The 22,476-nt window shown below is 41.0% G+C and overlaps 1 protein-coding gene and 2 non-coding genes across 9 annotated transcripts in view; all 3 read right to left on the reverse strand.

The window, feature by feature from the left end:
• Nucleotides 1–303: 303 nt before the first annotated feature.
• The window catches only part of LOC134879245 (ELKS/Rab6-interacting/CAST family member 1-like), a 115,332-nt gene continuing 93,159 nt past the window's right edge, over nucleotides 304–22,476 (reverse strand). For 4 of the 7 annotated variants that reach the window (XM_063905647.1, XM_063905646.1, XM_063905645.1 and 1 more), the window contains 3 exons: nucleotides 19,210–19,317; nucleotides 14,631–14,816; nucleotides 304–2,278 (listed from right to left, as the gene is read on the reverse strand). In XM_063905647.1, the coding sequence (XP_063761717.1) occupies nucleotides 2,141–2,278; nucleotides 14,631–14,816; nucleotides 19,210–19,317 (432 nt within the window). In that variant the 3' untranslated portion in view covers nucleotides 304–2,140. Of the gene's footprint in view, nucleotides 2,279–14,630; nucleotides 14,817–18,730; nucleotides 18,809–19,209; nucleotides 19,318–22,476 lie in introns of all 7 variants that reach the window. The other 3 variants (XR_010167812.1, XR_010167813.1, XR_010167814.1) reach the window with 3 other exon arrangements.
• On the reverse strand, nucleotides 17,623–17,695 carry trnak-cuu (transfer RNA lysine (anticodon CUU)). Its single transcript has one exon. It is a non-coding gene; the product is annotated as a tRNA-Lys (tRNA).
• Nucleotides 22,246–22,355, reverse strand: trnal-caa (transfer RNA leucine (anticodon CAA)). Its single transcript has 2 exons — nucleotides 22,318–22,355; nucleotides 22,246–22,291 (listed from the first exon to the last, which is right to left on the reverse strand). It is a non-coding gene; the product is annotated as a tRNA-Leu (tRNA).

Below are 22,476 nucleotides of genomic sequence, written 5' to 3' on the forward strand. Positions count from 1 at the left end.
CCTCTCACTTTTAAATTTAACACTCACCGCTGTGTGAAGGTGTTCTCGAGGATTAATACCAGGAGTCACCAGACCAGTTAGGGGATTTTTTGCCTTCTTGTGAAGTGCTGAAAACTTCCACTCTTAAAGTGTACAAAGAACAATATGTGAGAGAGAGATATCAGGTTAAAATGCGTATAACTCAAATCCTCACTGAAGCTACACATCCTGTGAGGGATCCCAGGTCTAACAGGTCAGGAAGCAGGGCCACAGCTCTCACGTGTCAATCATTTTACTGAGATACAGAAATGACAGACAGAATCCTTTCACAATAAAATAAAGATAAATCCATTTTTATTCCATTCTCTCATTCTCAGTCCACAACAGAGTCCCAGTCGTCACCGTTTCACAACATATTCAGTATAAAACAAAATACTGGATTTACAACAGAAGCTCATATCCGATGGAGTTTCATTCCAAAACAAGTGATTGGAGATTTCTGAAAATTCAAACTGGTGATATTTAAAGAACCTGCACCAAACATTGAGACTTATATCTAGGATATTTTAGAATGAAACTCCTCCTCACACCCATGTGACTTCGGGCTTTATTAATACACAGCTGAAACATGTTTTGGCTTCTTCAGAAGGTGTAAAATCTGAATTGAGTATGCATTGTAAATCCCCATCTTTAGGCTTTGTCTCCACCAGGTATTTCTTTTACGGCACAGCGCTAAACAGTTGCATGTGGCCTTCAGCACGCATTACAGTATCAGACAAAAGAAACATGTTAGAGGAGCGTTTGATGGAAGCTGAAACAAGTGGAACCTCTAGTGCTCGGTGCTGTTAGCATTTGAATCCTATGAAGGCTGTCAGCGCTGTGGGAAACATGCGTCAGAGTGTCATCTCCACAGTAAACAAGAAGAAGAAGAAGAAGAATAACTAGTCCTGGTGGACACAGAGCCTCATGTACAGTAGGTGCATCTCCTGCTCTGGAACACTTCTGTGGTGACTTGCAAACACAGAACACAACTTTTGACACATTATGTAACATATCAACCAATACATGACAACTTTTCAATTAAACAAGATTTTTATATATATTACCAAAAGCAACAAAAAATATAGCAATTATTTTTATATTCTCTACCTCCCAAGAAAGAAAAGATGCTTAATAAGGGCGATGACTCCTCCTCTCTAGCTCTAAAGGGATTGTCACTAAACGGTAAGTGAGGGATTGTCTGAACACAACCGACTTTCAGCATAGCTTTGTTCAAAAGAAACACTGAACCTCTACACTGTTTTAATAAAGGGAGTACTGCGAGATGGATTGTAGTTTGTGCCTTTCATCGACAATGGTGGGAAAAAATGAAAGTGTCACGTTCCCATGATGAAAGCTCCGCTCCTGTTAATTAAAATTCTCTCTTTACAATATACACAACTACCTAGAGATTACTGCTGAAAGAAGTTTAGACATTTCATCAGAAAAAGAAACATGGAAAAAAAAATAGAAGCTTAAAGTTAAAAAGATAGCAGCAAATGACGTAAAGAATCAAAGGCGGTTGAAATAAACACTGGTGTATCTGTAACCAATCAAATCACAATGTGGTAACAGCGTGTAAGTCTGGCATCACACTCAACCTGGCAAGCTTGGATCACTCTCCCACTTTTTGGGGATTTTTTCCCCCCATAAAATACATCAAGCCGATTGCCTGGAAAGACACAAGATGGACGCTGTGAGGTGTCACACATGGAGTGCAGTGAGGCTCCTTCTGTTTGAGAGTACTTAGGAAAACGTTTGTTAAATGTCTCAAAACATCAATTCTTCCCTATTAACTTGCATGCCAACACAGCACGGAGTTTACTGAACATACCTCCCTCAGCTGGCACCGTTTGTCTGAAAAGAGAGCGACTAAAGACACAGAATCTTTTTCATAATCTTTTTTTGGGTGACTAAAAATCGAATTGAAGGGTACGTGGAAGAATAAATCTTTGTCCATTTTCTCTTGTGTATCAGGAGATGACAGGGGCTTGCCGGAGACTCCTGATGATTTCCGTGTGTGTTTCCTTGCTTTTCGCGCTCACTAATGTACATGCTTTTCTATGTGTGGATAATTGTGTGTGTGTGTGTGTGTGTGTGTGTGTGTGTGTGTGTGTGTGTGTCAGCAGCTGTCCTCTAGAGCGTTCACCACTTGTTCCAGAATGTCGGGGCATCGTTCGGCGATCTGCTGCAGGACCTGATTGGCGTACTCCTGAAGTTCCGCCCCCTCCCTCTCACACAGCTCTAACTCTGCCTCCAACTGAGAGAGAGGAAGACACACACAGGGGGGAGAGTTAGACATTTTATATACCATATATTATCAACATATCCAACATAATAACAAGGAATACAAAAAAAAAAATAGCTGGTCATTTAAGAGAAATACTCCTTTTTGCTTTCTTTCTCAGAGTACGCTAGCTGGTTGGGTTAGCTTAGTTTAGGCTATGGACTGGAAAGAGAGAGAAACAGCTAGCCTAATTGTGTCCAAAGGTAACACATCTGTGTGTTGTGTTGAAGCTCACAAATTCACAGGCTTTAATGAGGTTCAAAAACAGGATTGCATAAGGGGTTACGTACCACACTACTTTCCACATAACTCTCCTTTAAAAACAATGTATACATGGGTTTTTGAACAAATTAAACAAAGGCAATTCAACATTAAACTAGCGAGCTTTCAATTTGCTGGTAGGCGGATTTTATAAGGATTGGACACAACTAGAATAGCTGTTTCCCCCCCGTTTCCAGTTTTATGCTAAGCTAAGCTAACTCGCAGCAGCTTCATGCTGTGATATCTATTTTCTCATCTTTTCCTAAAATGTGGAACTATTCCTTTGAATTCCATGTTTTTATATTGTTCATTTAAGAGGAGAGAGATGGACATAAAAGAAAAGATGAAACCCTTTTAAATCCAACATTAGTCAAGCACTCAAGCGCAGGCAGAAACCCTACCATCGTAGCCCATGGACGATTAGACACACACACACACACACACACACACACACACACACACACACACACACACACACACACACACACACACACACACACACACACACACACACACACAGACTATAATCTGAAAATACCACCATGCGGTTCTCTCTGCCCCTACAGAGTGGAACATTTCTGAGACACAGCGCTGATTTTCTTTTCTTTGGCTGCCGCCAAGCTGAGACGTCAAACCTAACTGACTTAATGACCAATACATCTGTATCAATAGGAGCGCCACTCAAACAGTCATGTAACACAAGCCCACATTTATAGTGTGTGCAAGTGTGTGTGTGTGTGTGTGTGAGGCCTGGGTCAGATATTGGCTAAATGGTTCCTCATTAAGTCCTAACCTCTTCCCTCTGCTCTCATCTCCAGCAAATTTCAGTGGCGCTTTACATTACAGTAGCTTAATCCATGTGTGATGTGTGCCCAACAAAACTCACTTTAATATCCGTATACTACTGTATGTTGCTACATTATGGAAAATATGTATCCATTTATTTTTCACATTTTACTCTAGCAATACTGTATTCTTTGCAGGAAATCTGTAAATAAAATAAAAACAATGTTGTCGATGTTTACAAGGCACGCAGGGTCTGATTAAATATGCTATAAAGCTTAATCAATATTACATACATTAATACCGCAACTTAAAATGGAAATCCAATATGAGACTGAGGGATATTATTTATCAATCAATATATATGGACTGACTGATCGCAATAACGCGTATTTATGCATTTAAATGTAATGTTGCAGTGTAGATCACAAACAGTATGGTCAGTGCATACACAATATGACGTACGATTATATTTTTCATGCATTAACACAGCTTTATGTACTGAATAATTATTAATATTTAGATGGATTCTGGACTGTCCTTACAGATGTGTTACTCACTCAGACATAAACCTGATTAACTGTCATTTAAAGTTTAGGCACCACAACATCTGAGAAGAATTGGAAGGGATGCGGCTCTCGCACTCCGCCCTTCCCTGTTCAAGAGTGTTTGCAGCATTTTATTCCCCGTCATTAAGGCCTAAACATCCTCTGGCCAATCTCCTATTTTGTTGTGCAGCAATCTCACAAACTGGCTTATTTCCCACATGTCACTTTATGTGTTTATGCAGGTGATTTAACTTAATGACTCCATGTTTTAGCTGCAATCCCCCAGAAAAACAGGGCAGTAAAGATAAGGCGCTAAGACGATGGAGAGGAGATAAACACTTGGTTATCTGTCTGCTGTCTTCTGCTCTCCGATTCACACAGCCTTGACCTTCAGCAAGAGTAGGCTAGAGGAAGGTTTTGAAAACCCAGATTAAATGTGTCAAACACATGCAGATATTTAAGACAGCATCATATTCACTGAAGACAGGAGAGATAAGTGTTTGTATTTTCCTATCCCATTACTATCATTTCAGATTGGTTAATTGGCTGTTCGTTCATTAAACCTGGTTGAGCGTTTGCCAAGAAGGAACCCATCACATTTTGAAGCAGATTGAAATTAAGGGTTGGATATATTCATTTTCACTTGTGGAATCAGCATTAATGGAGCTATGTGCAACTGGCCCTGTAGTTGATCTTGCAATCTAACACGTTCGACATGTGCCAAAGGGAGAACCACTCATTCAAACCACTTATTTTCTAATGAAATCAAAGGTAAAAATATCTATTTCTACATTTCTGGTCACACTCATGGTCCGTCCAGGGATGTATAAAGTGAAGTGGATACAGCGTCAGAGGCAGGGCCCTTTTATTTGAGTTGTTTCTGTTCTGATCTTATGTAAAGCGTTTTTTGAGCATTAGGCAAAGCGTTATATAAATTGTATGTATTATTATTATTATTATTATTATTATTACTATGATAATTGCTCAGTGGAGCATGAAGCAAAAAATGGAGCGATTGGAGGTACAAAAAGTGCCCGGATCAACCAGTGACCGATGCCCATAGAGCGTGCACACTTTAGATTTCCATAAGCCCCGCCTCCTATCTCCCACTCAGCTCAGTCAGATGAATGGAGGGAAAATAACTCTGGATTTTAGCGCATTTCATACCTTTTAGACCCTAAGGATTTAAAAAACTGCTACAAAAGTGTTCATAATGGGCATTTGATTGTATGCTGATTTACAGACATCTCATTCCCAATGTCAGTCAATGGGAAAAGGTATTTTTGGGGCCAGTGACGGCACTTTCCGGGGGGCTTGGTGCCGTCAGGGGCTGGACCACAAAGCAGTCCTTCAGAAAGCTCTGGGAAGGTTGTTTTCTTCCAGATAATGTAGTTAAACTGAGGACATGTTTAACATTTGGCTGACTGCTTACACTAATGGTCTTTATTGCAAAGCTGTGTCGAACAGAGTCGCTAAATACGTAAATCACTACAATTAACCTGGAGGGAAAAACGATCTCATAACTGATATGAATGATAGCCAAAACAAGAAAAATAAGACCTGGTGTTCCTGAGAAAGTAATCACAATTTAATCCTCCGTCCCCACGTTGCTGAGCAATAAACTTCCCCTCTTGCTACACTCACTTCATGGCTCATTTATGGCCTGAAGAAATGAAATATAAACAATGTTGCATTATACAGTTCCCAGTTATGAGGTATACGTTTGGGTGGCTCCAATGGATCATGTCTCATTTATTCAGTGTGTGTGGTCGTGGAGAAATGTAGGAATTAGAGTTGCCAGATTAAGGGCTCCTGTAAAAGTGTGTGTGTTTGATTGGTAGTGTTGTGTTTGTGTGATACAGTGGTTTGGGTGTGTGACATGACAAGTGTGTGTGAGTGTATGGCCTGATGCTAAAGAGTATGTCGCAAGCTCAAGTTTTGATTTAGTGAGTGACAGAAAGGATCGTGGGAAACGGAGAGATAGACAGAGGGAATGGATGTGTGTGTGTTTGTCAGAGCAAGAGAAGGTTTGTAGAAGATGATTTTTACTGCAGCCATTAAAGCTCCATTATCGTGATGGATCATTATCTATCGTATCAGGAGCCTGGAAGACACACAAACACACACACACACACACACACACACACACACACACACACACACACACACACACACACACACACACACACACACACACACACACACACACACACACACACACACACACACACAAGCCTTACACTTTTGCACAAACATGTACATGCAAACACACAGGTTATCAGCTTGAGCATGAGGATGAAGTTAATGTTTGTGTGTGTGTGTGTGTGTGTGTACACTCTGACCCTGTTACACACATTGCAGGGCATGAACCTCTTTGCAGAGGAATGCTAATGTTTTCTAAAGCAACCATAAGTTAGCAGAGAGAGATAGAGACGCAGAGATTACCAGAGAGGGAGGGAGACGGACGGTTGGTAGTACAGTACAGTACAGTACAGTACAGCGGTACATGATTTAACCAGGGTGCATTAGCCTGCTCTTATGAGAGTCAACTGCCCGTTGCAGACACACATCTCACACTGTTATTTACAGCGTCTCCATTTGCAGATTATTCTGAGGCCAGAGGTCTCTTTTTATCAGAAAACTGTCTCTGTTCCCTTTATGGATGTGCATTTTAAACAGCTAGCTTCACTTGGTATTGATTGGTAATGGGAAAGGATGTTCTGTGAATCATGAGGTCAAAGCCCATTTCTCAACAGATCAGGGCTGCACACATAATGTACTGACTCCAGATTCAGCTTTTGTTTGGTTTGGATGGAAAACAGATAATTGTGAGAAAAGTACTGATGATTAATATGGCGTATTACAGCATGGCATGCCAATTATGAAACACATAGATTTGAGAGCCAAAAGAGAGCTGGATCATAAATGTTACAATTGGATTAAATGGTTTATATTCCCCTTTTGACTTTAATATGACCACAAATGTAATGAAAAATTAGGTCATGGACCAAGGAATACATTTTCAGTTTTGGGTGGAATAAGAGCCACCATGTGAGAATTTATACTTTTTTTTTAATGCTTTACGTCTCAGACAATGAAGCAAAGAAGCATAACTATATTTTCCTCCATTCCTATCCTATCCATAGGGTGCATTAAACAAAATATGTCAACAACTGTCATCAAATTTTGGTACATCAAATATTTGTCCGACAATAAAAAAGTGTTCACTAGATTTTACATCGTCCTAACTGTTTTCTGACAACTGACTGAAAATAAGCACGTAAAAGCTGCAAGCAGCAGTGCCTGGTGAGAAATGTGGAGGGCACAAAAATAAAAGTCTAAGGTGAAAAAGTTCAATGCTTGTGAAAAAAGAAAAACCTTTAAGACAGACTCTTATGTAAACAAAACCAGCAGGAAGACATAGGAAGGGGAAGGATGAGGGTCTGAACACGGAAAAAGTCTGGAGGGCAAACTTTGACCTAATATTCCCCAGTAACAGCGCACCAGGAGTAAAGATACCATCAGGAGGTTTAAAAAGACTCCAGACTCCTCGACAGCAGCCCTGAGCAGTGCTATAGAAACACCATTATGGGTAAGAGCAAACGGATAAAGTGTAATAGGCCTATATTGGCTTTTATAATCCCTGTCTCTCTTCCTGTCTCTATTTAAACCATTAGCTTCTTATACAGGCTTACAGCGTATGTAGACTGCTTTATAAGTTGGCCGCCTGTACTGCGCCAAGCCCCAAAGTGCCTGAGCCATGTGACCGAATGTGTGTGAATGAATGTGTGTGTGCTCTGTCGCGGTCATGTAAAGTGGTAGTCCAGGCAAAATGCTCGCTAACGAGCTGCAGTGGGAATAAAGTCTGAGGACTTAAAACTGCTCCTGGAGGAATGAAAAACACTGCACTGCTTTAGCACTGAGAATAAAAACACAAGGGAAGTGTGTGTCGTGCAGGGGCAGTACAACCATTTTATTATAACAGGTCATTCAGCCAAATTGACTGTCGGAACATAGAGCAAGTAATTATTGAGGGAGATGTTCAGCTCGCTCGTCAGCATTTTATAAAAGTCTAAGAACTTCAATCTCATAGTTTGATTCACTTTAACACTTATTGATGGAAGAGACTTAAACTGTTGACTGGCCTTGTGGAGTGACCACACCAGGCTGGACTCACAGCACTAATGACTGCAGGAACAAACAGCCGGACAGACTCAGGCATTGACTGTAGAGGGGACACCTCCCAGTAGGCGCATCAGTAAAGGAACAGATCCACAGTGTTGAAGGGGCCCCAGTCTGACACATGATCATTAAACCTCCTCTTTGAATACATTAATATGGAAGAGTAGACAAAATAAACAAGAGGACCAACAAACATTTAAAGAGGCCCTATTGGTGTTCTCTTTACGGTCTTGTGTTATATAGGTCTTAGTGCATGTAAATGGTCTGAAAAATCACTGTGTTCCCTCCAGAGGGAATTTTTCTCCCACATTCCCCCCCTGCCTGTAACACTTCCTTTGGACTACTTTGTTTACTTGAGTAACACAATGACATCACTAACACCCACGCTTCTATTGGCTAGTGCTCCAACGCATTGTACATGATAGGATAAGAGGCGGGACATCTTCAAGCGGTTAACCAACCAGACTGGGCTCTGGTTTCAGACAGAGGGTGAAAAGAGGTGCTGCAGCACAGCAGGATGAGAAAAAATAAAGAGCTTTTTGAACATTAAAGCATGGAACTAAATACTGATATGAACCTGAACAAGAGCCGAATAGGGTCTCTTTTACATATTGTCTTTAAAATCAATTCGATTTCACTTCCTGCACTTTACAGAGCTTCTCCTGTCCCCACAGATTTCACGTGTAATTCTGAATATTTTGCTAAATTACACAGTGTATGCATGCATGGCATCTGTACATTCTAAAGTGTCTTCATAGTTTTTTTCATCGTCATTAAATGTACAGCTTTCCAGTATAAGGAACTTAAACTAGTCATGGGTAATGTCTGCAGCCTAGCGGGGGAGAAAAATGTAAAGCTGGACTTCCACAATGGATGCCATAGTGAACCGAGATTTACGGACAGATTCAGAACAGAGAAGTGTCAGAGTGGGGAGCATGTTTCTGCAGGCTTTTCCTCTGAGAGTTAACTTAAAGCTCTGGCCTTCACCTGTCACCATCACCAGCTTGTCTTTACATTACAGACAACAGGGGGAGGCGGTGGGGGGGTGCGACAGGGAGCTGAAGAGCGCGACAGAGAGTCGAAGAGAAAGGGGAAGCAGAATGATCAAGAGTGAGTGACATCAGGCATAGATTTATAAGAAATGAACAGAGGGGAGTGAACGAGGAGAGAAATCAAGAGGGGGGGGGGGGGGGGGGGGGGGGTGATAACCTGAGACAGAGGGGGAGATCAAGGAAGAAGACAAATGCATGTAAGACAAGTTTGACTGGTAAAGCCATTAAGCCTGGATTCAATAAATCTGCATAAAAACCCTAGTCTTCTGTAAAGACCAGTGAAGACCTGTGTGTGTGTGTGTGTGATGGGAACTGAGGGTGGGACATGTGGGTGGGTGCGTCTGACTGTCTCTGTGTATAACTCATGGTCGTTGAGGAGCTAAGCCTTTTAGAAAACAATCATCCTAGGAGCAGGAAGCAGAGCTGCCTAATGAAAGCCAAGAGAGACCCCAGGCCACAGCAGCACAGAACCCCCCCCCACACACTTACCTATCTACTCCACACAATATTCTGTTATGTTTTCAGCTTACATGTGAAAAGTCTACACCTACACACAAATATATTATCATTATAATGTTTATTATTGAGTTAGTAATGTTCTAACTATCTATAACCAGCAATGACACACACACACACACACACACACACACACACACACACACACACACACACACACACACACACACACACACACACACACACACACACACACACACACACACACACACACACACACACACACACACACCAGTAAAGTTGTAGCATGTAGTCACCCTCTACACTATCAAAGTCAAAGTCCACTTTATTGTCAACGTTTCCACACGTGTTATACATACAGAACATTGAAATACCGTTTCTGGCAGTCCCACAGTGCAAACATAAACAAGAACATATAACATAAAAAGATAAGCATGTAGAAAAAGAAAACAACTATCAGCTGTGTGTTAAAATTCCAGTTCCACCCCTTCCTGTTTTTGTATCTCCTGTCAATCAAAATGTACCCAATCAGTGACCTTGAAGCTGTGAGGGGTCACCACACACAGACACACACAGATCCTCTGCAGTCTGCCAGTCTGTGAAGAGGGCATCCCTCCTCCACAGGGCATCAGGCTGCAGAGCTGAAACAACACTGATTGTGTTAATTTGTATTCTATGCAGGGCAAGCTTTATTTATACAACTTTCAGACATGTTTGCAGTTTTCACTTTGTCATTATGTCAAATATTTAGTTAGATTTCCCTGTGCACACATTGTGATCCAAATCTGACCACATACTGTATCTGTGTGAGTCTCTCTATCTGTTCCCGGCCACGCAGTCTGCACTGGTTTTTCTCACAAGGAAAAAATATAGATATTTATTATGTTGAATCCGTTTTAAAGTGTTTTGATATAAGCAAGGGTCCATAGAGCAGAGCTTCAAGTCTCCTCTCAACAGTAAAGTCATGGAATTCCCTTTGACTGAAAACCTCAAGGCCCTGGAAACTATTGTATTACTTTAGAAATATATGCACAGCAAGCCAAAGGCGAGATATGTATTTTCCTCTGTAGTTGTTTGGCATTTTCCATCATGAGTTGTAAATATGTGAACCACGTTTTTGCTGAGGTTTCTCCGGCTTGACTTGGCTCAGAAAGGAAGTAGATAGAGGGACACGGATCGACAATTTAAAGTGGATTCATAAGAGCAGCGATATAACGTCCAGCTCAGCCAATAACACTTCATACGCTTTTCCCAATACCTAACGCACGCAGATGAGCTCGTGTATAGACTCGCAGTCATACACGATCATACATACTGATCCACAATGTGTATGGTTGTTTTGATGTCTTTCAGGTTCATATTTACACATACACACACTTTTGTTATACCTTAATACTTCAGAGAGAGAGGAAGACTTCCTGTATGTGTTTGTGTGTGTCTCTGTGTGTGATTGTGTGTGTGTGGAGAACGATGCCAGTCCTCTTCAGTGCTCATTAGAGATGCCATTGAGCCAAAGGGTCATTATTATGACTATGGCACACAAAACAGCTCTTTTACCAAAACCTCACTTTTGGAATCTGTTTTACTTTTGTAGTTCATCTGAGGTTAAAGAGAGACATGGAAACAAATACAAAAGAATGGGCGGCTGAAAAAATATTGTCAGCAAATCCATAATTTGAAAGCATACCACTATAATTTTCTTTGGATCTTTAGTTTTGATCAAAGGCATGTAAGGACCAGCTGATTTTAGTATTAGTCTAGTTAGAGCAAATGTCAGTACAGCAAAAGACGCGTAAGATAATTAAATGTGAATGGCCTTTTGCTTTGGCCGAGCAGAACAGCCTAACTGTGGAAAGAAGAGACACAATTTATCTTCACTAATAATTCATCCATCAGCTGTTCGAAAAAAAAACAACTACACACATTTTTCAGTGACATAAGAGGGGTAAATAAATGACAAAACTGGACCGTAACCTGCCAATCCAAACCAGATTATGACTTTGAATGGAAGAAAAAAAAGAAAAAAAAGATTGAACAAATTGAGGAGTATTATAACAATTTGCGGCATTGTTCAATAAAATGCTCTTGATTTAGATCCCATGAAAGTTTAAAACATGCATTTTGTTATAAAATCTGCTGACAGAGGGTGTGCTGTGGTTATTGTGTTGAGATATTATATTTTTCTCACGACAACTGGCTGTTATTTTTTGTTTTGTTCATTCGATTGTTTTGTAAAGAAAATATTTTGTTCTGTAACATCTGCATATGAGAAACACCATGAAACATGTAAAAAGGTGTTTACTTTGGAAAATGACCCTTACATATGTCTTACTTTGGCTGTGTTAAAAGTATATCAGTGGATCACACCAGCAGCTGATCGGTGAATCTGAAATCCTCAGAAATCACAGTCAATGCACTCTGCAATGCAGTCTGGATCCACTGCTGAGGATCAGGCACATGTGGGCATGGGTTATATAGGTTTCCCTGTGTGTGTGTGCGTGTGTGTGTGTGTGTCTGTCCATGTGTGTTTTACATGCTCTTTTAGTATGATCCTAATGGCTATACAGAGTGCCAGGCATTTTAAAAGAGCCAGGGAGAGGCTTGTAAAACACACACACACTCACCACAAGACAGGGGAGAGAGGTTGGCACAGCAAAACATGGCAGTCTGGTGGTAGTGTGTGTGTGTGTGTGTGTGTGTGTGTGTGTGTGTGTGTGTGTGTGTGTGTGTGTGTGTGTGTGTGTGTGTGTGTGTGTGTGTGTGTGTGTGTGTGTGTGTGTGTTTGTGCATTAAGAGGGTCAGCCAGGGTGATGGTGACACATGATGAAGGAAAACGAGAAACGCGGGCCCTGGATGAAAGACAGGCAGTGTGTGTCTGCGATTGTGAGTAGGCAGGTTCGGGGTCTGAAGCAGACACATGGCGCCGTGTGGCACTGCCCTGGTACGGTGGGCTTGGACAACGAGGCAAAAAAGACTCAAACTACGATGTTCTTTAAGTGGGCATATTCTGCTTCCAGGTTCATATCAGTATTTATTGCCTATCCTGGGACATGTCTCCATGCTTTAATGTTCAAAAAGCTCTTTCTTTTTCTCATACTGCCTGTGCTGCAGCACCTCTGTTCACCCTCTGTCTGAAACCAGAGCCCAGTCTGCTCTGATTGGTCAGCCGCTTAGAGAGGTCCCGCCCCTTAGCCTACATAGAGACTCTCAAAAAGCACTATAGGGCCTCTTTAAGGGAAAACTACTTGAACTTTAAATAACTTAAATAACAAGCTCTTAAACCTACAGACATGCAGCAAGTGAGATGTGAGTAAAAGGTTTTGACAACGGAGACACTTAATAATAAGGAATGGTCTTTCTTGGGGGAAAAAAAAACTATGGAGTGAGAAAGACAGAAATAGAGGAGAGAATGTGGTAAAGAGAACAAAAATAATACCTTTAAAATACATTAAAGTGAATAAAAAGGGCACAATTACTTTAATGTCATTTCTACTCTCTACTTCTTACTCTCTTAAAAGCAAATTCATTATTTGTTATGTAATGATATTAGAAAAATATAGATTATTCAGTTCAATTCCATAATCTCTAAAAGTAGAATTTTGCAATATTTTGCTAATCAGAGTCATTTTAAAGCACACATTTTGTTAAAGAAAAGACACAACCATCTGTGATGTCTTCAGGGAAGATGTTACAACACTTTCCTTTTTCTCAAGAACCTGTTCACTGTGGTAAATTCGTTAGAACGTGCTTTAAAAAATATATTTCCCTCAGTTTTCCTCAAAGTTGACACTTTTGTATAAATGGTTTCTATATTAAATATTTTGATAAATATGAGGTAGGAATGAAATAGCTGAGGGTTGTCGGTTGGTTGTCTAAAAGCATTCAATCTTGTTAGATAAGCGTTTCGCAGCAGCCCACATGATTAGTTTTAATACGTTTTATTTTAGAAGTATGGGACCCTGGGTCTGGACCACAAATTACTGTCAGCATTCAGGCTGATGATGAAAAATTCATACAGTAATTATCTGTCTGTTAAAGTCACCCACACCATGCTTCCTGTGCTTTTAAGGTATACGTGATTAAACAATAACTAAATTCAGTACATTATTTAAAGTGGCACATCTGAAGCCCTCCTGCTCAACAGAGACATTTCCCAATATTAAGACACACAATAGGGCTTTCATGAGGACTGTAGGAAACTAGTCCTGCTGTACCCCAACCACACACTCTGTCACATTGCTTTGTGAGTATGTGTGGCTTGAGTTACAATTTTTCAATGTATACCACATGTAGCAACTATGTATCGTCTGATATGTTTTCAATATGGAGGAAAAAGACAAGAGCGAAAGAGAAAAGAGAGACATGGGGAAACCATAGACAGCCACAACATTTAAAATGTAATAATATGATGTTTATAATCAGTATGCGAAAACACAACTGGTATCTATGACTACAAGAGGCAAGCAGGCAAGGCAAACCTCTCTATAACTTTCCCTAAGCCTCACCTTTCTGTATCCTCATTTCCCTTTTCTTCACTCCCCTCCCACTCTCACATGACAACTCTTTCGACAGTTAAATAATGAATATATTCACTCTCATGTATGAACTAACCCTCCTCCTGCTGCTGCCAAGAGCTCAGAGCAGAGTTTACTCCTTGTAAAATAAAACGTCTGAAACAGTATTTGTTCGGCAGCCAGGAGCTTGTCGACAGGTGACCCGCTGGAGTAAATCTTTTCAATAATGTCGAAGGCAGCGCCAAAAATCTGCCAGTGTGTGCCCTACTCCTACTCCACACACATTTGCACAGTTACAGAGACACACACACACACACACACACACACACACACACAGAGAGAACAATAACCCAAACTCATACAGCATCACATGAATGATAAAATGGAAGGGATCAAAATGTATTCCATAATTTCACCCTCTCATGCACGCACACACACACACACACACAGATAAATTTGTATCCGATGGTTTTCCTCCTTATCTTTCAGTACACACACACAAATTCACCTGCTCCTGCGTCATGCTTTGCAGCTGTGTATGCCAGGAGGCGGAGTCAGAGCGGTGATAGGCGGGGGGCGGGGCAAAGTCCTGCAGTATGATTGGGTCTCTCTCCTGACACAGTGAGGTCAGGTGACTGATGTACAGCTTCAGCTTGCTGCGATTCTGATTGAGATCCAGGAGAGGAGAGAGAACCTGAAGGAGGAAGAGACAAACATCAGACGGATTAATTGTACTGCGCACAAAAGGTAATGATGAAAAAAGGACAATCCTATATGATTTGTAAATCTGTGCACACTATGGCCTTATGATCACAGGTGTTCTACACTGCAGAGAGAGTCAAGCAACACTCAGGTTTATATATAGAGATTCCACTAATTAAGCCTAATGCAAACACCTGCTTCTCTTTATGAATAACTGAAATCCATCATTAAGTACAACCTGTTCAACAGTCACTAAAGTTCCTATAGAGTTCCAAGTCAAGCACCTATCCCAAACACACAGCTTTATCATGTTTTCTAAATCTGAGAGCCAGCTCTGGCTGTAAATCTGTGAAGAAACACAAGGCTGGTTGATAATTTACCGATATAACAAAGCAAATAAAACAACATATAAACTAAATGTATTACTCACTAACGTCATGTGTCTGAGCATCCTTGCAGATGAATGATGGAAATAGATGTTATTGTGGGGGAATAAAATTGCTCAGTCTTCACTACAAAAATGAAAGCTGACCGTAAATCAAAGTAACTGTCACTTCTGATTCCTTATTTACTGCAAACACACCGCCGCCTCTACACATACACTCATATAGGACCGTTATCAAGGGAGTAAATGGCTCTGGTACAGGATTTTCCGCTGAGGACCTGCCAGTAGGTTCCAGTCCATTACGAAATACATTACTGAACATTTCCCTCCGGAGGACAGAGGGAGAGGCACAAGGAGGCAAAGTGAAAATGATGGAGTTAAAGGCTGCAGGGTTGCTACACCTCCTGCATTTCCAACACCTCTGCTGTCTGTTATGATGTATGCCGATGGCTGCGTGCAACAAGGACACAATCGCTCAAAAGAATCTGGCTTTAATGCTTGAAAAACACTCTCAACACATGTGGAACAGCTGTTCTCTAACACTTTCTAATCCTGACTATTCAGTCAAAGAGCTTAAAAACAATTATGCCACACTTTCCAGACCTGCATGCAAAGCTCTGTGGGTCAAAAGCACGACAAATGAAAAACAGACAGAAAGAATGGAAGGAATGGCGATATATAAGGAAGACGTTTAAAGAGAAATAACACCAGTGTTTTCTTTCCCTAGAACTATGTAATGACTAACAGAAAACCCTGAATTTACCCCAGTTATAATAACAATGTGAAATATAAAAGTCTATTAAGGTGTACAGTATGTATGCTCCTACATTTGTTGACGCAGCCAGCAATGGTCAACGTATGCAGTGTTTTTGAATGTCTCACTGTACTATGAAAAAATCCCAGAGGAGACATCATTTGATATAGCACTGTGTGTGTAATTGTGCCTCTTTATTAGCCTCCCAAACTTGCCTACCAGTCTCTTACTGAGCTATGAAACTACTCCAAAGAGAGACCTTCTGTTAGCCTCACATAATGGCCACATCCAGATTTTTCTCAGAAAAACCCTATGAAACAAAAGCGCACACAAGTATAAATGCATCCATAAAAGACGTATGGTTTCTCATTGACAGTGCTTGAATCAAGGCTGCTGATTTGACACAACTAGTAAGAACTTCTTCTCAAACTGTCGAGCACACACACACACACACACACACACACACACACACACACACACACACACACACACACACACACGCACACACACACACACACACACACACACCTACAAACTTTCAAACACCACTGAGGCACCTCTAAGGCAATTCATTGTCAAATCAATATAACAAGTCAGAGCTCGGGGTCATTAATCATCTTTTAAAAATATTGAAAAACGTTTTATTCCAAAACACGGAATTCCTCATCGAGAAACATTCACACCTCTCCCCTGTCTTTTTTCACTGATGCATCTAATACCACTGAAGACCATTAACCGTGTAAAATACCATGAACAGCTCCCCAATAATGCTTAGTGTGTGTTAAGAGTGCTCTCCTGTGTTTCAGTTGTTCGTGAAGCATTTCCTTCTCCAACTGTAGCACAGAATTCCCTCATTGAAAAAGACACAATCACTCACTGTTCTGTTGTAATGCGCTATGGCAAATTACTCGCCTGACACACCAAGGAGAAGTGTGTCTGCACTGTATGTGAGTTTAAAACTACTCATGAAGCCAGAAAGAAAAAGACAGGCTGGTCTGCCTCTCAGCAGGGAGGTGCTACCGCTAATTAATAACCAGGGTCAAACTTAGATCCGCTGGTGAACCTGTGGGCTTTTAGCATCCCAAAGGGAAACCCCACTGCAGGAACTGAGCTGTGCTAAAAGCAGCATGTGCTACTCATATGTGGGGCTGACTCCACTGTCAGTAGATCCGACCCAATACTACTCTCTGAGTAAGTGAGACCAAACTTAAAAAGGACATATTCTGAGTGTGGCAAAAAAATCCCTCTGAAGGGAACACAGGCATTTTAGCATTTGCAGACCATTTACATGCACTACCTATATGTGTGTAACCTATATCACACACTACAAGAGAGGCAAGACCTCAAAAGCATAATAGGGCCTCTTTAAGGTACTTTTAAACTTCCATCATTTCAAAAGTTAAAGCAACTTAAAGGTTAATTTTGTAGCGGTCAGCCTTTTGCACTGAACACAGTCAGACATGTCCTTGGTTTATACATAGAGTGGACATTGCATACAGAGCATGAGCAGACAGTGTGTCTGTATCAATTCCAACACATGGAAGAGACAGTCTGAGTCTTTGATGAGTAGACACCTTTCTTTTAAGTCTGATATGCTTCCCAGTTGAGGGTAGATCTTAAATCTCTGCTGTCCTCCAAGGACACAGTCCAAAACACTTGCGCCCAACGTGGGGCTCGAACCCACGACCCTGAGATTAAGAGTCTCATGCTCTACCGACTGAGCTAGCCGGGCTACATGTCCTAGGAAAAAGGATCAGATTTCATGGCTGTCTGAACCCTAATTGACTGAGTGCTTGGGGAGGTGGTTTGTGGAATTTTAGGGGCCACTTCCTTCAAACCCCACACTGCTAGAATACTATGTATGCCCTCTTCTAATAAAATAGTGTATCTGCTGTGTGTATCAAACTGTGTTTGTTCATGCTGGGATGCAGAAACAACCACAAAAGTTGTGTGTTTATGTGACAGTGGACACGGTATATTGAGCATGATTGTGTTTATCCAGTCAAACAATAAGTCACTTATTGGCCCACTAAGATAAATGTGAAAAACTATGATCCACGATTTTGATTAGAAAAGCCAAAAGGCTTATCTTAAGAAAGACTCAATTGTACATTAGCTGTGTTAGGTTGTGTTTTTGTTCCTGCTTGATGTGAAGGCTGTCATGCATGTGCGATTAATGACCTTTGGGGCCCAGAAACACTACAAACCCCCAATGAGTAATTACATAACAGTACAGGGGTAGGGCCAAAGGAGACATGTTCCTTTCATCATTCCTAAAAATATATTTTACTGTATATTTTGCCAAAAGCAACAGCTTCCTTGACTCTTCCACTAGATCCCACACAAAGAGTAGGTTCAGCTGAGAGGTTACTAGCCAGGAAACAAGACTGACGCATAATGCATACAGCGATAAAACAGGAGGGTCAGTAACAAAGAGGTACATGGAGGATATTACAGAAATGGAGATCTTGTAAAAGAAACAACACATGATCAGAGAAATCTTCAAAGGAATAATGAAGACGGACAGATATGAGAAAATGACTAAGACAAGAGGAACATCTCAGGGAAATACAGAGTTTCAAGAGTGGATTTAAAGAAAGAATGGAAGAAATTAACCTGATGAATGAATAATTATAAGGCAAAACAGGTGAGGTGACAACCATCACAACACCAAAACCAGATCACAAAGTCAATGATGAAACAAAATCAAAGATGGAAGACGAATGATGAGCACAAGTGATCGGATCCAGACAAAGGAGACGCTCACCCTTCTGTACAAATTGGCGGACCGAGAGAGAGAAAGAAGGCATGTGATTCACTAGGCCCAAATGCCTTCCTCATCGTCCTATTGGTTAGTTCAGCCCAACCGCAGCGTGAGTTTGGAGAAAGCAGTCAGTTAGTAAGCAGGAAACTGTAGATTAACAAAGTTAGCGTGGATATGTGAAGAAGTAAATGTAAAGGTTAAAGTTCACACATATGATAACAAGTCTGTCATTTGAAGAAAGAGTTATCAATAATAGGAAGATTTAGAAATATCACTTAAGAGCATGCTTTCAATTTTAGTAAGAGTGATGATATAAGGTGGTGTGTTGGGCATAGAAAAAGTGGTGGGGACACTATAACACATTATCTTAATGCAGAGTGAAGGGGATGTAATAATTATAAACATGTCCCCAGTACAAGTGATGCCTATGGTGTTGGGCAGGAAAAATATTTAGAGCTCAATATCCTTTGCAGAAATCTCACCTGATCTGGGGAGGGCTTATGATTGTTGGGCTGCTCTGAGCTTGGAGAGGAGACTTTCAGGTGCTCATCGTCATAATTGTCCGACATAAGCTTCATCCGGTTTTGAGTCTACAGAGAGAGAGAGAGAGAGAGACAGTTTCAAACAATTAGGTCTCTAGAGAAAACACAAAGCAGTGTGTGAGTGTGATAAGAAGGTAACCATCTCAGAGTTCATTTGCAGAGAGGTGAATGTTGGTCAACTATGCCTTTTCTAAAACACAGAGACAAACAGAAAGAAGACAACAAGATAGTGTCAAGGACGACAGAAGAAGAACAATATAGTGATGGAGATTGAGTTTGAAATGTGATGGTTGGTTCTGCTTATAATTAAAGAGAACTGACACCATCTTATACTGGAATCACATCAATGGGAAAGTAAAATCTTGCCTCTGTTTTGGGCACCCTTAGTCAGACTACAGCCATCTTCACTTGGATCCCAATTACACATCTGTGAAGTTTGTGTCCTTGTTCTGTTTCACATGTTACAGTTATACTTTAAGCTTTACAGTAAGTCTGGAAATAGCTAGGGAGTAAAAGAGAAAGAAAGAGAGCATCTAAATATGTCAGTCTTGTATACTCTAAATCCTTTGAGCCTTTAACTGAGCCCTGCAAGCCCCAGGGTTTTAAGCAGGCCAGACTGAGGTTGTGTGTGTGTAAATAAGACTGAAACAAAAATGTGAATGACAACGGTCATATGTATTTGCCTCAAAGACAGGATTTTTAAGAGTGTATGTTTGAACAAGAGGAATGGGACCTATGGGGTGCTGTGTGAGTCTGTGAGGACCATACAACATACAAGTGTGTGAGTGTGTATGTTTCCATGTACTTATGCAAAGTTGAAGAGAGCCTCCTTTAGTCTGCACACACATTATTAATTTCCTCTTCTCTTAAGACAACTTTAAAATAAACACATGCATTTAAAACAAACATGGAAAGTAAACAGTTCATCTTGGAAATACAGAATCGTAGAGTTGCTGCTGCACGTAAACACACACACACACACACTCGCACACGCCCACACACACTCGCACGCACGCACGCACGCACGCACGCACGCACGCACGCACGCACGCTCACACACACACACACACACACACACACACACACCCACACACACACACACACACACACACACACACACACACACACACACACACACACACACACACACACACACACACACACACACACACACACACACACACAGCTGAAACAAACAGTGGTAGTGAAATAAAATAAGTGGTACCTAGCGTTTAACAACAACGAAGTCACCTGCCGGGAAAGCTCTTTGTCAGGAGTGGGATTTGAACCCACGTTTTCAGCCAAAGACACAAAGCACACCTTACAGCAACGCTGTTTCCTACAAGACGTGATTGTGTTCAGTCTGTGTGCTAGTAGCACACATTTAATGATCTGTTGTTTTACACAAAAACAAAATGAGTAGCTCTAGTGTTTAACACAAAGATGTAAGATTTAGGTAAAACACTTTGTTAGGGGTGGGATTTGAACTCCTCCATGTCAAGGACAGAAATTCCTTTGCACAGGAAGGAGCTAATCCTTGAGTCTGGCGCATTAGACTACTCGGGCTTCTTGACATAAAATCAACTACTCTTTACGTTTAACATTTACTTCTTTAAACCTAAACCAAAAGTTTACAGACTCATTGGTGGCTTAGAAAAACAACACCAATCAATCTGATCAAGCCGAGATAAACTTCCTGTTTCAGTTCTAACATAGAGTGCAGCAGGAACGAGTCCTAAAACCCAGACGTGAGTTAGCATTCTACAACTTCCGGTTCCCTCGTCTCAGAGTCAGTGGGATTTCTCCATAGGATTTTGGAAAATAGCTCGAAATAAGGTCTGTGGTTGACACAAATTTAACAGAAGGATCACGTTTTGTTCTACGACATTAAATACATCAGCAGTGATCCAACTGGTGATTTTTGAAGAGTTCACGTGTCTGAAAAACGATGGTTGTTAAACAGTGGCTGAATAGGACTACAGAAGTTGTCGAGGACGATGTTCGTCATTACACCGGACACGTAAACACTCCCGCTAAGTTTGTTTTCCACTTTTCTGCTTGAAATACTTCAGTGTGGTTAAAAGGAAAAACTTTGTTAAAATATGCAAGCACACTAAAGTCAGTTGAAAGGATCTTAAGTTGGCATGACGTTGAAGTCTTGCGACCCTGCTGTACTCGACTGTAGTTCCTTTATAGCATGATGTTGGCATTTTGCTTCTGGAGATTAGATTTATGCTTCGAAAATGATAAAAGTAGGGTAGACATGTGGAGATTATCCGGCTGAACAAAATGTGCATTTATCAAACAGGTTCGTTTTTCACAGATCTTATTTTTTACAATATTCCAAAGCCTTTGGGGGCAGGAGCTCCGACAGGGCGTTAGGACAGAGAGTGAATAGAGATACTATACAGAGATGCTGTATGAGAAGCCAATGTGATTTTGGAACATTGAACAATGTAAATCTATTCTAGTACACCTCAACAATGGAATTATGATCAGTAAAAATGGCCACAATATGGGATATATAAAATAACTGTCATGAGTGAGATTTGAACCCACACCTCCATGTGGAGAGCAGAAGTCCCTTTGCTCAGGAAGGAGTCATTCTTGAGTCTGGCGCCTTAGACCGCTCGGCCATCCTGAGATGAATTCTGACACTCTGTTACAGAAATAAAAGGTTTCCAGGTTAACCTATGGGAACTTTAAAAAACAACAACCACTGAGGTATTCATCAAAGATTTTTAATATATGTGTTTTGATTTCAGATGAAAGAGCTGGGGTGCAGAGTTTGATTAAAGGTCTATCCTAGACACCCCTCTCTAGGCTGTTTCGTTTTGCCCTAGCTCTACCATGTTCACATTTACCCAATGAACCAAACCTAGAGGTGAAAGGGGCATGGTTTCAAAACAACTGGTCTGAATGATCTACGATGAATACACCCTAAAATACTTCCAGCCAACATGGGCAAAAACACTCTGTCAGGAGTGGGATTTGAACCCACGCCTCCATGTGGAGACCAGAAATCCCTTTGCTCAGGAAGGAGTCATCCTTGAGTCTGGCGCCTTAGACCGCTCGGCCATCCTGACATGTACACCATGACTAAACTTTACCAGTGTATTAGATCATAAGACATTTGGAGCTCAGAAGTCACTCATTGGCTCAGGGTTTTGAAACAACTGGTCTGAACAAGCTAATTGTGAATACAAC

Source organism: Eleginops maclovinus, chromosome 17 (genome assembly GCF_036324505.1).
Source record: "Eleginops maclovinus isolate JMC-PN-2008 ecotype Puerto Natales chromosome 17, JC_Emac_rtc_rv5, whole genome shotgun sequence".
NCBI lineage: Eukaryota > Metazoa > Chordata > Actinopteri > Perciformes > Eleginopidae > Eleginops > Eleginops maclovinus.